This window comes from Myotis davidii, unplaced genomic scaffold, assembly GCF_000327345.1.
Source record: "Myotis davidii unplaced genomic scaffold, ASM32734v1 scaffold962, whole genome shotgun sequence".
In the NCBI taxonomy this organism is placed as follows: domain Eukaryota; kingdom Metazoa; phylum Chordata; class Mammalia; order Chiroptera; family Vespertilionidae; genus Myotis; species Myotis davidii.
In genome coordinates, this window is record NW_006295559.1 from 1,420,888 (window position 1) to 1,439,489 (window position 18,602).

The following is an 18,602-nucleotide window of genomic DNA, read 5'->3' on the forward strand; positions in this document are numbered from 1 at the left end:
AGACAGAATATTTCCATCACCACAGAAAGTTCTACAGGACAATGCTGCTCTGGGCCAGCAGTGGGCAAACTACAGCCTTTGGACCAAATACAGCCTTCTGCCTGCTTTTGTATGATCTGCAAGCTAAAAAATGTCTTGTTTTTAAATGGTTGAAAAAAAATGAAATCCTCGCTATTGATTTGGTGGTAAAAACACTAAATTTGAACCCAATTTGCAACCTAAAATATTTACTTTCCAGCCCTTTACCGAGAACGTTTGCCAACTCCTGCTCTAGATATTGCCTTTACTTTGGTAGATCGTTCTCTGTTGACATTTTCTGATCTAGTTTTGATCCTTCATCTTCAAAATCATTATTCCAAATTTGGCGTTTTTGTTCTTTTAATATTTCTGCATTCTTGCTGTAATGTTTATCCATAGACTGTTAAGGATTGTTTTAACATTTTACATGAATGTTATATTGTATATACTTCTTTGCAACTGACTTGTAACTTAACTGTGTGTTTGAGATTTATCCATGTTGGCAAATGTAGGTTATTTTCATTGTTGTATAGTATTTTGTTATATAAATAAATCAGACATTCTTCTTTTGAGATATAATTTGCTTCCACTTTTTTCATTACTACAAATTATTACTTCAGTGAATATTCTACATCCTTGAACACGTGTTAAGTTTCCATGGAGTTGATTATTTAGAAGTGGCTCTGCTCTCTAAAGTGGTTGTACCCATTCTCCTGACACCGGAAGTGTATCACTCTCCTAACAGTTTAAGTTTCCAGTTTCCCCATCACTATCACTTGGTGTTACTGAACATTAAAAAATTAGCCAGACCAATAAGTGTGAAACTGTTTATGTTTTAATTACTTAAAAGATTTTATTTTGTGAGAATTCATGTGTTTATTGGTCATTCTCATTCTTCCTATGAGTTGCTTATATCTTTGGCCCTCTTTTCTAGTAGAATATCTTTTCTAGTACAGTTTCTTTATATATTCTAGCATTCTTTGTCTTTATTTACATGGGTTACTCCAGTTACTGGTTTATAATTTTCTTGTAATATTTCTTTCTGGCTTTAGATTTAGGATATTTAGATTATTATACTAGCCTCATAACATGTTTTCTGAAAAATAACCTATTTTCTGTGTTTGTGTAGGATACTTTTTCCTTGAATATTCAACAAATTAGTGAAGCCATTTGTGCTTTTTGTTTGGAAAAAAAAAGGTTTTTCATTAGAAATTTAGTTTAATTAATACGGGGATGTTTAGGTTTTATATTTTTTCTTTAGTCATTTTGCTAATCTATCACACAAGGTATTATTCATTTCATCTAAATTATCAAATGAGTTGGCATGTTGTTGTTTATCCCCTTATCCTTTTAATATCTTATATACAAGAGCTCCAGTTATGTCCTCTCTCATTCCTGATACTGGTAATTTGTACTTTCTCTTTTTTCTTGATAAGCCTAGCTAGAAGTTTATCTATTTTAAAGAACTGGTAATTACAGTGAGTTGACTTTCTGTTCATTCATTTTCTATTTCATCGATTTGTACTCCTTCATATTCTTCCTTCTACTTTGGGTTTAATTTGCCGTTTCTCTACTTTTTTAAGGTAGGCTGAATTCAGACCTGTCTTATTTTAATGAGTATTTTAATGCTGTGTTTCCTCTTCACTGTATAAGCTGTATCCCACAAATGATATATTATTTTCACCTTCATTTAATGAAAGATATTTTCTAATTTTGCTGTGTCTTTTTGTCTTTTTTACCTCTGCATTCTGGATAGCTTGTAGTGCCATATCAAGTTTACTTATGTTTCCTTCTGCTACGTCAAATCTCGTATTGATCCCATCCAGTGAATTTTTCACCTCTGGAAACTCCCATTTGGTTCTTTTTAATATATGGGGTTGGCAAAAGTAGGCTTACAGTTATAATACCAATAGATAATAAATACAAGGATACAGTATTTCATGTACTCACAACTGTAAACCTACTTTTGCCCCACTGTGTATCTTCTATTTTCCTCCACATTGTACTCATGTCTTTTTTATATCCTTGAGCATACTTATGCTTATAAATGCTGTTTTAATATCCTTGCCTGCTAATTCCACTATCTCATTCAGATCTGGATCAGTTTTTATTGGTCAATTTTCCTCTTATGTATACCTTTCTTAAGACATGACGTATCTACAGTCTCCACTGAATGTGCCATGTGTTTAACAAGGTCTGTCTGCTCCAGTTTCTGGGTGTAAATGACTCCCAGCCCTGTGCAACCTCTGAGAGTTGTGTGGCTTCTCCGTAATTATTCTTTACCTCACAGCTGTTCTTTCCCTAGCTTCGCGTAATTTCACCCTACACATGTGCAGGTTAGTATTTCACTAAGACTTAGGGACCCCTAAGCAGAATTCTGGAGCTCTCTCTGCATAGCTCCTTTGCCTCCAGTGCTCTGCTAGCAAATTCTAGCTTCCTCGAGGATTCTATCTTCTCAACTCACTGGTAGTATTGGACTCCGTTTGGATTCCCTCTTTTGAAACTGCCATGGGAAGAAATATGGGCTCACACTGCTGATTTTCCTTCTCTCTAGGATCATGGCCCTATTATACCTGTTGTCCAATTTCTGAAAACAGTTTATTAATATACCAAGTCAAATTTTCTCATACTCCCTTCCAGTGTGTGAACAAGTGCCATAGTAGTTATACCTTCATGGGCAGAGGTGGAAGCCAATGATTTATTCTGCTTTGGAGTCACTGATTCTTATAAACAGTCATGCCTTCTATTGATTGCAAGAGAATCCTTAGTTTCTTGAATATTTCTTTTTCCTCTATTCTCTCCTTACACAGCTTCTAATAATTATTCGATTTTGACTTAACTAAATTCAGTACCAGGCACTGTCCTAGGCATTTGGGATACCTCGGTAAGCAAAACAAATATTCTGCCTGAATGGAATTCACATCGTTTTACAGCCTAACCTCTGTCTCTTAAACCCTTTTCCCTAGTTCTTTACCTGTGTTCTTTGTTTCATCAGTTCTATGTTCCAGGTCATGTATTCTGTCCTTGGATGTATCATACATAGCCTATTTAGCCCGTTTTGCTCTCTATTTTTAACAATTATACGCACTTATTTTCTTTCAGAGTATTGATGTTGTTTTCACATTAGGTGTCTAAACTTGGTATTTTTTTTGTTTGCTAACTTTTATGATTCGTTTGCTCATGCTTCCTAGTTTTCTATGAACTCATCCTTCATGGGACAAAAATTTGATCATGCTTAACAGCTTAACTTCCTACTAGTATTTCCCTTAGAGTCCAGTATTCTCAATATGACATATTATGGCACTATACCGTCTCAGACCATTCCTCTCCTGTTGGGTTATCGCATTAACGTCATTCTTGACTGCTTCAGGGATTTCTCAGCCTACATTGTTTCTGCCAGTCCTGCCTCCAAACTTTGCCTTAGTTAGTGCCCATTCACATTTGCAGCACACAGATTAAATCATTTCCTCTGGGAAGCTTTCCCTAAACTCCCACTTACCAGATCGTCCCTTTTTTCTTTTTTTCATATATGAGCGTTTATTCCAATACTGCCAGCAGTAGGGGAGAGCAGCAGATCATCCACAAAAATCTGCTCTGCAGCCCCCCGTTAGCCAGCTGCTTATGTAGGGTAGGATCGTCTCTTCCTTTTTATGGTCAGCACTATACCCATGGAAGCTCCAGAATTTCCTTACAGACAAGATCCTGTGATGGTACTCGTTTGAGGTTGGGGAAGGGAACAAGGGAGTGCTTAGGCAAACTTGAAGCTACAGATAGTGGATAAGTATCTTAATTTAACTTGTATGTTGATGAAGCTATCCTTGGTACCACCACTGTAAGCTCTACCTTCCATTGTAGCCTTCTTCATAGTTGTAATTATTCAATGTCTGACCTCCCTATGAAAATGTATACGACTGTGATCATTTTTTACTAGCACACACTCTAGGTTTCAGTAGCTCTTGTGGGCCTGTTATTAACGCCCAGGCTCCTTAGCAAGGTGTTTCCTTACTTTCTGCAACCTGATCCCCGCAACACATCAACCTTCACCCAACCTCATATTAATCTCTCACCTCTGAATTCACAGGTGTTACCTTGTCACATGATTCACATTTCATTTCCAGTAATAGATTTAAGTCTTCAAAAGCTGGCAACTCATATTTATAAAATATTTTAAAAGATAGAGGAGGGATATAGTACAAAGCTACAACGGTGTGTGTTTGAATGTTGAGAGGAGCAGTGCTGGCACACTTACTTAAAAGCAGTCTGTGGGGAAAAGATTTGAATTAGAGCTTGATCACAAACTTATTAGAAACCAAGTATACTCTATCCAACTCTGAAACAGCCTACAGCAACCAAACCCAAGGACTTCCTTACAGCCCTTTGCCATTCTGTTGCAGATCTCTGTTCTTGCATATTTTAAAGCATAAATTAGATGCCCATCTATTAACTGTAGAAAATGGGAGGTTAACAGAGAACAAATGAATTTTAGGAAGAGTCCAAGAACCAGGGTAACATGTAATGAAAAAGTGCACAAAGTGAACATGTGCATTATTTTAAGAAGGTCCTTAGCTTCAAAGTTCTCCAAGGGATTTCTTTTAAAGAACTTTAAACCTAGATACACTAAAACTGGCAACCTTTGGTTTAGCTCAGGAAATCACACACACACACAAATTACACATGTTGTTTCTCATCTTTTAAACTAACTGCCAAGATTATATTGGACTTCCCAATAATAAAAGGGAGCAGGAAAGTTAACTTGCTTTCCTTGCTTTTCTCCGCTCTGTTGAAATTATATTGCTCTTTAATAAACCCAAAGAAAACCTCCAGCTTTGTCACTGTTACAAGTTCCTTTTTTTTTCACAAAACAAAAGACGCTCCCCTGAAGAATCCAAGGCATAAATATCCATAAAATGCAATGGACTTTCCATGATGCAAGAGTGTTCTCACCTCCTCAGCACCTTCGGTTTACTTTATTAAAGCTCTTTCTCCAAATATAAATGAAAACCTGCTTGCTTGCTTTTCTTCTCTTTCAGTTCGTTTTTCATCTCTTTACCTGTGACATTACCTCTGCCGATCTCCATCTTAACTTGTACTAATAGCACTGATACCCCCACAGGAGAAGGTAAATAGCACCATACCACCAAGAGCCTTAAGACTCAAGTAGAGCCATTGATTTCAGTCCCTGCCACCACTTTCCTTACCCCCAACCACCACCCTCTACACACTCTCACCTTTTTCTGCCAGGGGGAAAAAAATGTTTAAATAGTCAAGAAATCTAAAAATGTTTCAATATGTGGGGGTTGGGGGTGGAGAAGCCAACTTAATTACTGCCTCTTGCCGTTATGACTTTTGATATTCCAAAGTAGCTGCCCTCTTTTCTTTGGGGTTTTTACTTTGCTAAAAGGAGAATGCTAGTTAAGGGCAAGAGCAGAACAGCTCAGAACATTATGGAAAATGCCAAGGGCTGCCTCTAGGAACCCTTCCTTGTGCAGGTCTTAGACTCAAATAAACACTGAGGGTTGGTCTGAAGAGTATCAGCTTAAAGGGGATGGATGACACATTAGTAACCTGCTCACAGTACCTCAGTCTGATCCTATTTCTACTGTTTAGGCTCCATAATTACAAATTTTGCTTCCAGGTAATATGAAGACCTCAAAGTCTCCTTTCCACTACTTTCTCCTAATGAATACAACCAGTTTTTAATTGTGTATTGAATAATCAAAAAAAAATAGAGCGATTTTTGACTATGAATATATGGGGTGGGGGTGAGAGAGAAACTCACCTCCATTGCAGATGTTTCCTTTCCTGTAGGACATCCTTCATCCCCTGGCTTCCTCTGCCCCTCACTCATTCCTCCTCAGGAGGTCTTACCTAACTGGTGAGCCAGAGTGAAGAACTGGACTGGGTTGTTCTGTTCCTCCCTCACCTGCGCCTCTTCAGAATTGTTCTGCCTTCACACGGCACCATTGCTCGTGGCCGTGTACTGGGCTTAATGATAAAGGCCACGCCCTTGGATGGGGGAGTCGGTAGTGGTGCAGAGCTGCTGGCGATACTTTATAAGAATGTCTACCGAGAAAATAAACTTCTACAAGATACCAAACAGTGCCTCAGTACAAAGCACTAAAGCCAGTCCAAGATACTTCTTCATGAGAAATCTAGATGCCAGTCAAGGTTTTCTTACAGTTGAGGCATTTTTTTTCATTGTGAGCATTCTGAGTATCTCCTCACATTCTAGGATTCATTATCAGAAAGTCCAATATCCCCAGGTACATAAGCCATATTCTCCAATACACACTTTATTATTAATAAAGAGATTTTGGCAATCATCTGTGCCTATGCTCTTGACTTCTCAGTTCAGAATTCAGAAGAGGAGAGCTCCTTGGTGGGTCCTCATATACCCCAACAGGACACAGCGTTATTTCCTACAGTCCGCTTTGTTTGTAATAGAAGCTCGTATGGGAGAAACGTAAAAGTCAGCTGTATTCGTATCTCTCTGCTCACTCATCTGTTTCACTGATGCAAAGTAGAGGAGCTGGGGGGAATTTTTTTATTTCTAAAGCAGTAACAGTCTTCTTTAGCCAGATTGTATTTTTTCTTATTTAATGAGTGATGGTGGGCAAAATGCAGTGGACAACTCAAGAGACACAGGTACAGTAAGCGTCCCTCCTCCTGAAAAGCTCCCACGAATGAGCTGGAGATTTTCATGAAACTTCCCACAGATGCAATGCTTCTAAACATCTTCACAAAATGCTTAAGAACTAAGAATGAAGGACACACTCCTTGGTCATCAACCAGATCTTTTTTCCCCTGTTAAAGTCAATCTGCTAGAAGAAGAAAACACACCACCCGATTTGAGAGCTTTTTAAAATATAATTTAAAACTATTTTGTACCAGTACAATATATTAATTTTACAAATGTAAAATTTTTATCAGCTGTTAAAGCATTTGCAAAAAACCACACATCCTACTTCAGCTTTATTGCACAATATCTATAAGAAAATATTAATTTTTAAATTAGAAAACATAAAAATGCTTTCAATATAGAAGAGACCATCTGATTTTAAAGACAATACTCTATAAGAATGACTACCCAGAAAATAACGAACTTTCACAGGATACCAAGCTGGACAGATGCTTCGGCAGATCCAGTACAAAGCACGGCGTAAAACCAGTCCAGGATACTTTATCCAAATTGTATCATCCTTCTTCATTAGAAATCTAGATGCCACTCAAGGTGGTTTCTTACACTTACAAAAGTTGAGGCATTTTTCCATGTGAGCATTCTGAACTTCTCTTGCCTTATTTAAAAATAATACTTCCAATTTAACAGCCACTTGCAAGTTTCTTTCCCTTTATGCAGATTATCTCTGGCAACTGTTTTTAATGACTATTAACTGATCGTCTTTATTCGTTTATGCTGATAGAAAACATCAAGTTAAATACATTTTTAAAACCCAGTTCTTTACAAAAATCAGTTTATAAATGTGTGTCACAAAAATTAGTGTCGAGGCCCTCAAGAATGGACTTCAGTTGCTTTATGTTAGTTGGTTCTCCCGGAGTTGGGATGGCAGATGCCCCACGTATCGATGTAGTGTTGATCAGGAACGAAACCCAAGCACTAGGCTGGAATCCCCAGATAGATTAATAAGGCTGTATGATGGGCTTTAGTGGGATATGACCCTGGGTCTATAAACCGATGTAGGTGTTAAAATACTGACAGCAAGTCTTGGTGGTAATTTAAGTCACCTTAGACAATGAATATGCACAATGTGAAGATGCAAAGGGAAAAATGTCCATATATAACATTATCAGTGGGGTAGGTGTTGTGTAGAAAAGAAACCCCTATTTATTAGAACAAGAATCCAGCATGTTTGATACATATATAGATTATACCTCTTTTCTTATTAAAGCATGTTGATTCCATTAAAAGTGTTTTCAAATGTATGCCTTTGTGGCCCAGGAAATTGCCTTTTGGAACTTACGGCCTGCATAAGCAACGTCAAATATAATAGTATACGTTTGTGTAGAGAAAATAATTATTAAAATAGTGGTTATGCACTCAAGTTTTTTGCAGGTAGATAGAATTATCAAAATCCCAGGTGCTTATTAAAAAGTTTGCATTATTTAGAATTTCTTCCTTAGGAATCAAAGCAGTTGCTTTTCTGGAACGGCATCTTTCAGAACTGCTCAAAGCACCTCATCTAGATGAGTGTTTTTAAAAAATATATAAAGTCTACAGTGAGACTTCAAACATCACTTATTTCACCTTTTATGGGCTTTTTAACACATATCCCTTCCTTAGAAATCCTTCAGAAAAAAATAAAAATAAACTCTCACATTCCATTAGAAAAAAATGGAAACATTCATGGTCTGACTTTTCTGGATTCCCCTAAATCTTGGTACTATGTGCAATTTCCTCATATACAGGTTTTGAGGAAACCCCTGATCATCTCCTACTGAATATTCAGCTAATGGACATGCCATAGAAAATTGACATTAATAGTAGTAAATAGATTAAAATCTATTTCATAAAATAAAAATGTTCTATGACTTCCATTTAAATACATATCTGAAAAGCTAAGAGGAGGTTTTTGTTTTTCCAAAGTGCTAATACATTTACAAGTATCTTCAACACATTATGTCCAATTTTTTGTAAAACTAAACCACCTTGCTTTAGGCACTCTGCTTGATGAGTTTCTAAGAAGCGAGGGGTGTGGGGGGAGAGAATCACTTGTCAATTAATCCAGCTTCCTTAATCTTACTGAAGAAGAATTTCTCCAGGATATTGGCACATTTGTAGTATTCACTCTCAGGGGGGTTGTACTCTTTGCAGTTGGTGAAGACTCGCTGTAAGTCTGCCATGAATAATTTCTTAGACACATAGTACCTATTCTTGAGGCGTTCACTCATGGTTTTCAGATCTGCACAGGAAAGAAAATAGGTTAGCAATCTTTGACCCCTTTTGAACACTAGCTGACAAAAGTGAGACTGGGAAGGAAATCTTTCATCTCTTTCATCACTTAGATTACGGTTTTACCAGTCCAATCCTTTTGTTTAAGAGAAATTCATATGATCAGGGAAAACAGTTCTTAAACCTTATGTTCTTTCTTTTGTGAGAGTTTCTTGGATAACATCACAGCATTTTAACATGGAAGGGACCATTATTAGTCATCTGGCCCAACCCCTTATTCAGCACAAGAAGCTAAGTAGATGAGCAGCAATAAGCATGATGAACTGAGTACTGGCAGTTATTCATTCAGATTTACACAGAAGAGGCTTTATCTACATGGAGTAAGACAGGTGGAACATGTGTATTGAATCATTACTCAAAACAGAGTTTGTTTCACGAAAGTCGCAGTTGTCTTGGTGTTGCAGAGACAGAACTAAGTAGAGAAACCGATCATAAATACATCTGCAAATAAATACACCAGTGACCTTGCAGGTAAAATGGCTCAAATGAATTTAGTTTCATGCTCCATCAATGGCATAAGAATGACAAACTCCATAATCTATTTTCTAAAGCAAACAAGCCTTGCAAGACTATTGTAAAAAGAATTATTTTCCCAATATGTCTACTTGCTTTAAACTGTATTATTTTTATAAATGAACACGGTGCTTCATCTAAACTTACAAGAATACAATGCGGCTTCGTTAATCCTTGGTCACAGGACTGATTTAAAGAATTCCATACAGATTAGGAGACGCTAACATCTTCCACTTATTAACATTAACTTATTAACATTGCCTACTTATAGGTCCCTAGTTGTCTCTAAGTCTGGTTCTATAATTAAAATTTACATTAACATGGAAAAATAATTCAAATTCACTAAAGAAATACTTTTGAATATCAATAATCCAAATTCCCACTATATTATCAAATTTTCCAGAGGGAAAGAAGCTTATAACCAAATACACTGGGATTATCATTTAATAAAATAGATAAATTTATGTGCAACATCCCCAAACTGGGAGAAGTTAATTTGCATCAAAATCCTAAATCTACCAAAAAGAAAAAATGGGACATATCTATTTTTGCTTATTTCCTTTGACTCAATTAGAGTCATATCATCACATCTGGGTTCAACTTTTTATTTTCTTTCTTCTCTGACTTGAAATAGTTTGGAAAATAAGAAAAAAAAGTATTAAGACACACAAAGGTTCAGCAAATATTCCACTAAATGTCTCATCCTAGTGTGATTGAACATATAAAGATGTCTTCTTGTTTAAGAAAGAAAGAGCAATTAAATTGCACCTCTCTAGATAAAATTAGATGTTTACCTTTCTTCCAACGAAATACCTGCCACTTAAGATATGCTGCCAGACACAATGTTTTAGAAGACATGTTTAACCAAAAGAATAAAAGGGGGAAAAGACAATGAAACTTCACACAAAAAAGTTTGTCTAAAAGCTTTTCAAATTATTTTTTGGAAGGCAGAGGGTAAGAAGAGATGGGGAGAGCCTAAAACATAAAAGAAACAAAATAAGAACCATAGAAGTGTTTGGGCCTTTCTGAATAATAACCACCAATTCTGCATATTTCCATATTTCCTTTTTATTATAATAAAGTGATAATAGCATATTTCGCTAGCCTTTTAGATTATTTCAGTTGACCAAACAGCATAAATTTAAAAAGGTGATTAAACATCAGTAATTCCAAACATGGAGACACCATTAAATTAATCTATTTTCATCCCCCGCCCCACCAACTTGGGAATTCTGAATAAATCCAAAAACCCTGCCTAGAAACCCAGGTGTGATAGGAAGATATGCTTGGGTCAGACTCTCCTGACAATGTTCCCTACATAAAACAGGTTAGATCTCATTCACATGGAAGAAAAGAGTTTTTAGGGCACAGGGGAAAGAGAAGAAATGTTTTAGGGAAGAGCCAAGAAGGAAATGAGGAAAAGTAAAATTACTGACTTGTCAGTCTTATCCTTAAACACATGACCCATCTTAGGGGGCAAGACTGCATATTTTGCCCAGCACCTAAAGGCATCCCAACAAAATGACTGTAGCTCCACTAAAGAGCACCATTTACTGTGTTCGTTGACTCTGTCCAGCACACACCTTAGCCCACCACTGGTCTTACTCAGTGTGGTCAGTTTCCTCCTCCTGAGCATTCAGCTGTACACACAAGTGGGAAGCAATTGCAGAGGCTCACATCCTTCTTGGACTGAGCCAAGCAAAAGCCTTCCAGAGAGCAGCTGTGAGTAGACGATGACAGGCAAGCCCGCGAGACCTACCATTGCAGGTCTGCAGAGTGCACGGGGATGGGCTGGAAGAAAACTATTCTCTGCAAATGCATACAACCTCCCCTGAAGGTTTCACAAAAGAAGTGGAAATGATCCCGAAGATGAGGATGCAAAGGTCAGTTAACTTTTGAAACGTACATAAAGGGTTTTCGCGTATTGTTTTACATCATGGAAAATATTAATTCCCAAATCACCTTTCCATTCAGAACTCAAGACCCAGTCAACCCTCACTTTGGTTTTCATGTACTGAAATACACAGAAGCAAGGCAGAGAGAGATATAAAAAAGAAAGAAAAGCATATGGGTGCATGTCTTCTTTAAGGAGTAGAGACTACTGAAATCATTACCAGGACTATATAAAATGTTCATGTGAAAATGAATGCTACAGAAAACATCTACAAATAACTCTGTTATCAGGGAGCTACTGCATCCCTTTAACTCCTCCTTTCACACTTCAATCCTTTCTTAGCACCAGAAATAGATGACAGGGCCCTAACCGGTTTGACTCAGTGGATAGAGCATCGGCCTGCGGACTCAAGGGTCCCAGGTTCAATTCTGGTCAAGGGCATGTACCTTGGTTGTGGGCACATCCCCAGTGGGGAGTTTGCAGGAGGCAACTGATCGATGTTTCTCTCTCATTGATGTTTCTAACTCTCTATCCCTCTCCCTTCCTCTCTGTAAAAAAACAATAAAATATATTTAAAAAAAAAATAGATGACAGGTAGAAAAGGGACAGAAGACACAGGCTCTCTCCAAAAAAATGGCCACACAACTGACTGAAAAGAGAACATTTCAGCTAGTTGTCTGTCATTTGACTGACACCAAACTGGTTTAATTTGGAGGTTCTCAATTCACTCAATCATTCCTTTTAGTATGCTGCAGGCACAGTGGCAATTTCCACAAGTCTACATCTCTAGTGGTGTTTTTGTTTGTTTGGTTTTGGATGTGGGACAAAGCTTAAAATAGGAGAAGTGACATTAATAGTATTCATCAAGAGCCTAAAAAATCAAGGACTGTACTAACTAGGATTTCTCCCTCTGAAGTACAGCAAACAGCTTCACCTAACTTCTCTTGCACTGTCTTCAAAAATTCTCAGACTCAAAATTTATCAAGAGGACAACCTGATGTTTATCCATTTGCAACACGTAGAATATAAGCGAGGTTATGTCCAAACAGCCAGCTTCGTATCTAGTGCTGTCCACAGTCCCCACCTGGGCTTCTGCGTCTAATACGTTGGTGTGCGGGTTCTCAGATAGCTGCAGAACGTTTCTCATGAACATAGCCACCCACTTCTCCTTTGCCATCACTGTTCCTGACATCACTGCCCTCCCCGGGTACATGGGATCCCACCGCCCATCACACACACCCTACCCTACGACTGAAGAGTACAAATTATCCCCAGTAACCATTTGTCCCCCACACCACCATCCAGAGAGTTTTAAATCTATACTTAGAAAATGTTAATGGCATTACCCATGGGGAACCTTATAACTTCATAATATCCCGGAGCTTCTGTTCTCTTCACAGGTTCCATGAAGGGCCAAGCGCTTTGATGGCTCTTGGGGAAAGAAAAAAAGTAAAGTATCAAATCTGGAAATTCCATGTGAGAAATCATTTCAAAATATTGGCAATAGGTGAATGAAAACGCCCACCTTCACCTGCTGGAGGATGCTCTTGAGCGTGCTGTAGAGCTGGTCAGAGTCTTTGGGCTCTTTACTTGAAAGGAAAAGAGTGAACAACAAGGAACAACGATTAGTTTCTTACCCTCTTGCCAGGTGATTCCTATTCAGCTCATTTTTACAAAAAAACTAAAACTGGATTCATTCCTGATTTTTTTTTTTTTAATGAAAACTGAAACCCAACAGTTGTATGGATGATTACACTGGGTTTGTCCATTTTCTCTAAGTTGTTGGGGGGGGTGGGGGGGGGAATCAATTCCATTATTATCTTCTCACCCATCACACTTACCTTTTCTCTTTTCCACTCTGTTTCCAGCCTGTCTCTCCTATATGAGAATGAAATAAACACTGAATGAGAACTGCTTTTGGCAAGAGAATAACAGTTAACAGTTAACCAAAATGCAATAAATCGCAGCCATGCCTTCATACATCTGTCCCTGGGAAGACACTGAAATTAACTGCAGTCCGGTACTTTCTAATACGGCTAGCAGCGCAAAACGTTTCCAAGACTAACAACACTGCTCAATATGTTTTTTAAAGAAGGAACTCCAACCTTTCAAAGGAAATCACAAAAATTACAAATGCCTAGTACTGTGGGTATGTATATTTTTTAAACTCTAACTCAATTTTTTGCCATCACCATGTGAAAGAGTTAGGCTGTTATTTTAGGTCAGAACAAAGTCTGTCCTAGTCTCTATTTTATTTGGCGCCTGCTTGTAATGCAAGATGGTTTGGTGTAGCAGAAAGAAAACATAGTCTAGAGTCCAGTAGACCTGAAGTTGACTTCTTTTCTTTCCCCTAATATAGTTTTATTGATTTCAGAGAGGAAGGGAGAGGGAGAAAGAGAAACATCAATGATGAGAGAGATTCATTGATTGGCTGACTCCTGCACGCCCCACAATGTGGATCCAGCCCACAACGTGAGCATGTACCCTGACTGGGAATCAAACTGTGACCTCCTGGTTCAGAGATCCACTAAGCCATGCCGGCTGGGCTGGAGTTGATTTCTTGCTTTCTCCTTAAAAGCTAACTTACCCTAGGTAAGTTATTTAACCTTTTGGCTCTCAATGTATCAATCTATAAAACAGAACTCTAAAATTTAATTAGGTGATATTGTCCCATAGAAGAATGCCTGGCACAAAATGGCATTTAGTGATATGGTAGCTATTATTAGTTGGGATAATATGGGGAAGTAAAATTTCTGGGTCTGGCAGTGAAAGCAAGATGTGCTGTAGAGAAGAAATAGATATGAATCATGTCATGAAAAAACAAATAATGTGGCTTTCTTTAGTTTGCATGATTTTGTTTCGCTTTATAAATCTTCAATATACCAGAAGACCTGGACTTGAACCACATGAAAGTACTGATATTTGATCTACCAAAAGAACTACTTTGGCCCTAGCTGGTTTGGCTCACTGAATAGAGCGTCGGCCTGGGGACTGACGGGTCCCAGGTTCGATTCCAGTCAAGGGCATGTACCTTGGTTGCAGGCACATCCCCAGTAGGGGGTGTGCAAGAGACAGCTGATTGATGCTTCTCTCTCATCGATGTTTCTAACTCTATCCCTCTCCCTTCCTTGCTGTAAAAAAATCAATAAAATATATATACTTTTTTTTTAAAAGAACTACTTTGTACATTTTAGCTCAATATAACATATTCAATACAACATGCTAACATACTCTCAGATAAGAACCTTCAAGAAAACTGTTATAAAATAGGGAACCAGAATCAAATTATGTGATTTCCAATCATCCTTTCTAGGAGTTTGGAAACACTAATTTACCCAAGTACAGATCTATATGCAGATTGCGACCATGATGGCAACGAGATATGGTGAGAACAGCAAGCTGTTTGGAGGAGATAAGAAATGGGCTGCTCCTCACCAAGCCAGTTACTGGCCATGTGCCCTGTAAGGTTAAAGGACTTAACCAGCTGGAGACTGGATTTCCCCATTTGTAAAAAGCAGAATCCCCTACTTTCAAGGTCACATGTGGGTGGTGCCTAGCACTGTGCCACATATAGCAGGCTCTCAGTACGTGATGGCTATTAACAGCTACAACAAGGGCTCATCTACGCTCTCTTTAGTTTGTTTGCAATTTGAAGTAGAGAAAAGACATTAAAGGAAAGCATTGGCTGCCTTCTTAAAATACTAGAAATAACACAGATGGAGAAGGGCAGGGCAAAAAGCTTTTTAAAGTACTGCACTCCGGTAATAGTTTCCAACCCTCTGGTGGCATTTCCAAAAGATTTTGCTTTTAAAAGAAGACCCATATACATACTAATTCCAGGAATGCTTTCTATGGGGATCTGTCGAACTCCATCTTTAAAACATGAAAGTCCAGGGTAGACTTTTCGAATCTGGGCTTGTTTTCTTTCTATCAGCTTTTTGATGATCTGTAAAGCAGAGGAAGAAAGCGTGGTCAGTGACAGAAGTCCGTGGCTCCAGCCCAAGTCAGCCAACCTACGGAGCTATTCCCCTAGCAAAATCAAGTCTTTAGGAAACAAAGGGGGAGACAGGGGTGAATTCTATTCAATAGGAGAGTCATGAAAGCATTCTATTACATCATGTCCATTCAGTAGCATTCACACAACCTCTTCAGTACTTACCCCTCGGAAAAGTCGAATTGAGAGAACACACTAGCCCCAGTGCCCACTGTCCTCTTTAGCACCAGAGCCAATTCTTTTGCTCTGTGTGTGCGAGGAGCCCCTGGCAGAGCTACAGCAAAGCAGCTGAGATCTGCTACCCAGGCCAGAGCGTGAACCTCTTCACATCCGTGACTAGGAACTGTTCCTTTGGACTAAAGGACTCGGAAGGTTCCCCAAGCCTGGGAGGATGACCTTACTACTAGAATTTTTCAAGGCTTGAGCCGCAACCTATGCTGTTTGCATGAAAAAAGCAGCTCTGAAGTCTATTAAGGCATCACAACCAGGATGTGACGCTTTTGAGAGAGGTGTTTGTTTTATAAAATAGTTCCTAAGGTACAGAGGTAATTAGTTGTAAAATAATTCCCAAAAGAAGAAAAAAAGCACCAAAAAATCGCCAGGCTGCCCAGTTCAAAACACATCTCCAACAAAGCCATCTCAGATGACACAAGGCCCCTACGGATCCCACCATTCTCTTGGAGTCAACACTCAAGAAGTAGTACTCATCTCTCCACTCTGTGCCACCTGTCCAACGGCACTGGGTTTCTCTAACCACACCTACAATTTGATCTGCTAGAAAAGCCCACCATATATTTACAGTTTGTGTGCTCCCACCATTAGTCCCTATCTTCCTCAAGAGGGGGGGGGGGTGTTCAAAGTTGGAATAAAAGACATGTGTAAAAATCATTTGATTTCAGTGGAAGAAGGTACTATGTGAATCCAAATATTTTACTATGGTGACCTGAGATCTCTTCTAGAAGAACTAGGTTAACAACTCCAAGCCTGCATCATCCATCCACTCAACAGAGTGTGTTAGAAAAGGCTGGCGGTAGAGAAGGAAGGTGAGGAGAGAAGGATAAAAGATCCAAGAGAAGAGAAAGAGGAAGGGGGAAGGCGCTTTATCTTCTAAAGAGTTGACTGCTTTTGTTAGCTCTGTGCTTAGGGCTTTCCCGTTCACGGAGGAAGAGCCAGCAGATCCGGACGATGTGAATTTGCAGGCCCAGCCAGGGGAATCCTGCTCTCCGCTCAGACTGAATTGGGAGCTGAATTGGGCTGCTGGGAGGAGTGAGGCATGAGCAGCTAGCAGCAGCCTGGTGGCGTTAGTTGGCCAGCAGCCTCTAATGCTGAACAATGAGCCCCTGAATTCAGACCTGCTCACGAAGCCCCAAAGAGAACAATGAAGAAAGCCAGCTCTTCAGAGACAGGCAGAGAGAGGAGCCTGCTGTGACTTTATTAACTCTCCAAGTACCTAATTTGGAATTCTCTCTTAGGCTGACATTTTGGCCAAAAAAACCAACAAAGGTTGTTTTTATTTTCTAACTTAAAAGGCAAAACAAAACAATAAACACTTTTTGCTCACTTCCCTAAGAAGCATAAGAACAAATCTGGTCCCCTTTAAGTAAAAGGAAAATGTTTATGGAGCACCTACTATGCGCCAGACACTGTGTAATGTCTTTTATATTGGTGATATAATCATTAATAACTGAGATTAAAGAAAATTAGTAGAAACCAGAAGAAAAAAATAGATCGAAGACAGAAGAACTTCTAAAAGTTACGTCCAGAGAAAAGAGTACTAAAATGAATAACAGAAGTATAAAGTGGGGGTGGGGGATGGGAGTGGGCTACAAGACGTTAATGGGGGGATAGGAGGACCTATGTATTACTTTCAAAAATAAAGCTTAAAAGGGAAAAAAGAAGAAGTAAAAAGTGGAATTCTATAGAATGACACAGCTGCAAACTCCGAGTCTTTGAATCCAACAAATTAGAGGAGCGAGGAGGTGATCCTGGGCTTAACACACAGAGTTCATTCATTTATTAAATGGCCTCTGTGCACTCCCAAATTATGCTCTTTTTGCATTATCTTTTTCCTGTCTTAGAGATATAAAATTGCTACAGAGTCAAATTGCCAATCTTTCCCTTTACTGCTTCTCTTTCCGTTCAGATGCATAAAAAGACTTCACCCCAATATTAGATAACAAGTCAGTTAATACCTAGAAATGTAACCCTCAGAACTTGCAATGTGAGAGGAGAGATGAATACATGCTAAGATAAATGACTGTGTAAGATGATGAATAACTGCAATGAATGGATCAAACTAGTGCTGGAGACGTTCAAGGAAGGAATTGGAGCACAGGCTGAAGTGGTTCAATTTACGTCAGGAGTGGGAGGTGGGCAAAGGAGGAAGACCTCAAGCAAGAGGGATAAAGCATCAGTAATGGCCTTCGGAGAATAGTTTAGAGAAGAAAATTAAGAACTGAGTTTAGGAAAATGCTTGAGACCAGAATGTAAAAATGCTTGAAGGTGAAGTTAAGATAATTCATCATGTTTGATAAGTTTTGTTGTGTGTTTTTTATACCAATGTAACAATAGCTGATGCTCTCAGGAATGGTAACCTAGAGGGGACAAACCAAGGATCTAGACAAGCCACAGCAAACAGAGATGATGATAGCCAGTAAACCCATTTACACAGAGCGCAGTGATATGCAACTCACCCCAACTACGACTGCCCTGTACAGAGGAACATGAGTCAGGCCCGTGCTTACCTCCTTTTGCTTCTTAATGATGACAGAAAATTCTGTGTATGGGATCTGCGGGTTTAGCTCACATCCCATTAAAGTGGCTCCTTCATAGTCCTTGATGTAGCCAACATATTTGGTTTTAGGTATTTTAATTTCTTTGGAGAAACCCTGCAAAGCAAATCATAAATTCATTCATGTGGGCATTGTGCACCGAATATATACTGAGTGCTAACTATGTGCTAGGTACTGTGCTGGCATCAAGATATGCTTCTTTCGCCCTAGCTGGTTTGCTCAGTGGATAGAGCGTCAGCCTGCAGGCTGAAGGGTCCCGGGTTCAATTCCAGTCAAGGGCACATGCCCAGGTTGCGGGCTCAATCCCCAGTGCGGGGCATACAGGAGGCAGCCAATCAATGATTCTCTCTTCCAACATGGATGTTTCTTCTCTCTCTCCCTCTCCCTTCCTCTCTGAAATCACTAACAATATATATTTAAACA

At 38.9% G+C, this 18,602-nt stretch overlaps 1 protein-coding gene across 2 annotated transcripts in view; it reads right to left on the reverse strand.

Annotated features, from left to right (window-relative positions):
* Positions 1 to 6,871: 6,871 nt before the first annotated feature.
* Positions 6,872 to 18,602, reverse strand: part of KAT2B (K(lysine) acetyltransferase 2B) — a 78,588-nt gene continuing 66,857 nt past the window's right edge. The window contains exons 13-18 of one of the 2 annotated variants that reach the window (XM_015568076.1): positions 18,132 to 18,275; positions 15,225 to 15,339; positions 13,235 to 13,271; positions 12,919 to 12,982; positions 12,740 to 12,824; positions 6,872 to 8,936 (exon numbers count right to left, since the gene is read on the reverse strand). In XM_015568076.1, coding sequence (XP_015423562.1) covers positions 8,743 to 8,936; positions 12,740 to 12,824; positions 12,919 to 12,982; positions 13,235 to 13,271; positions 15,225 to 15,339; positions 18,132 to 18,275 — 639 coding nt within the window. In that variant the 3' untranslated portion in view covers positions 6,872 to 8,742. The remainder of the gene's footprint in view (positions 8,937 to 12,739; positions 12,825 to 12,918; positions 12,983 to 13,234; positions 13,272 to 15,224; positions 15,340 to 18,131; positions 18,276 to 18,602) is intronic. The other variant, XM_015568077.1, reaches the window with a different exon arrangement.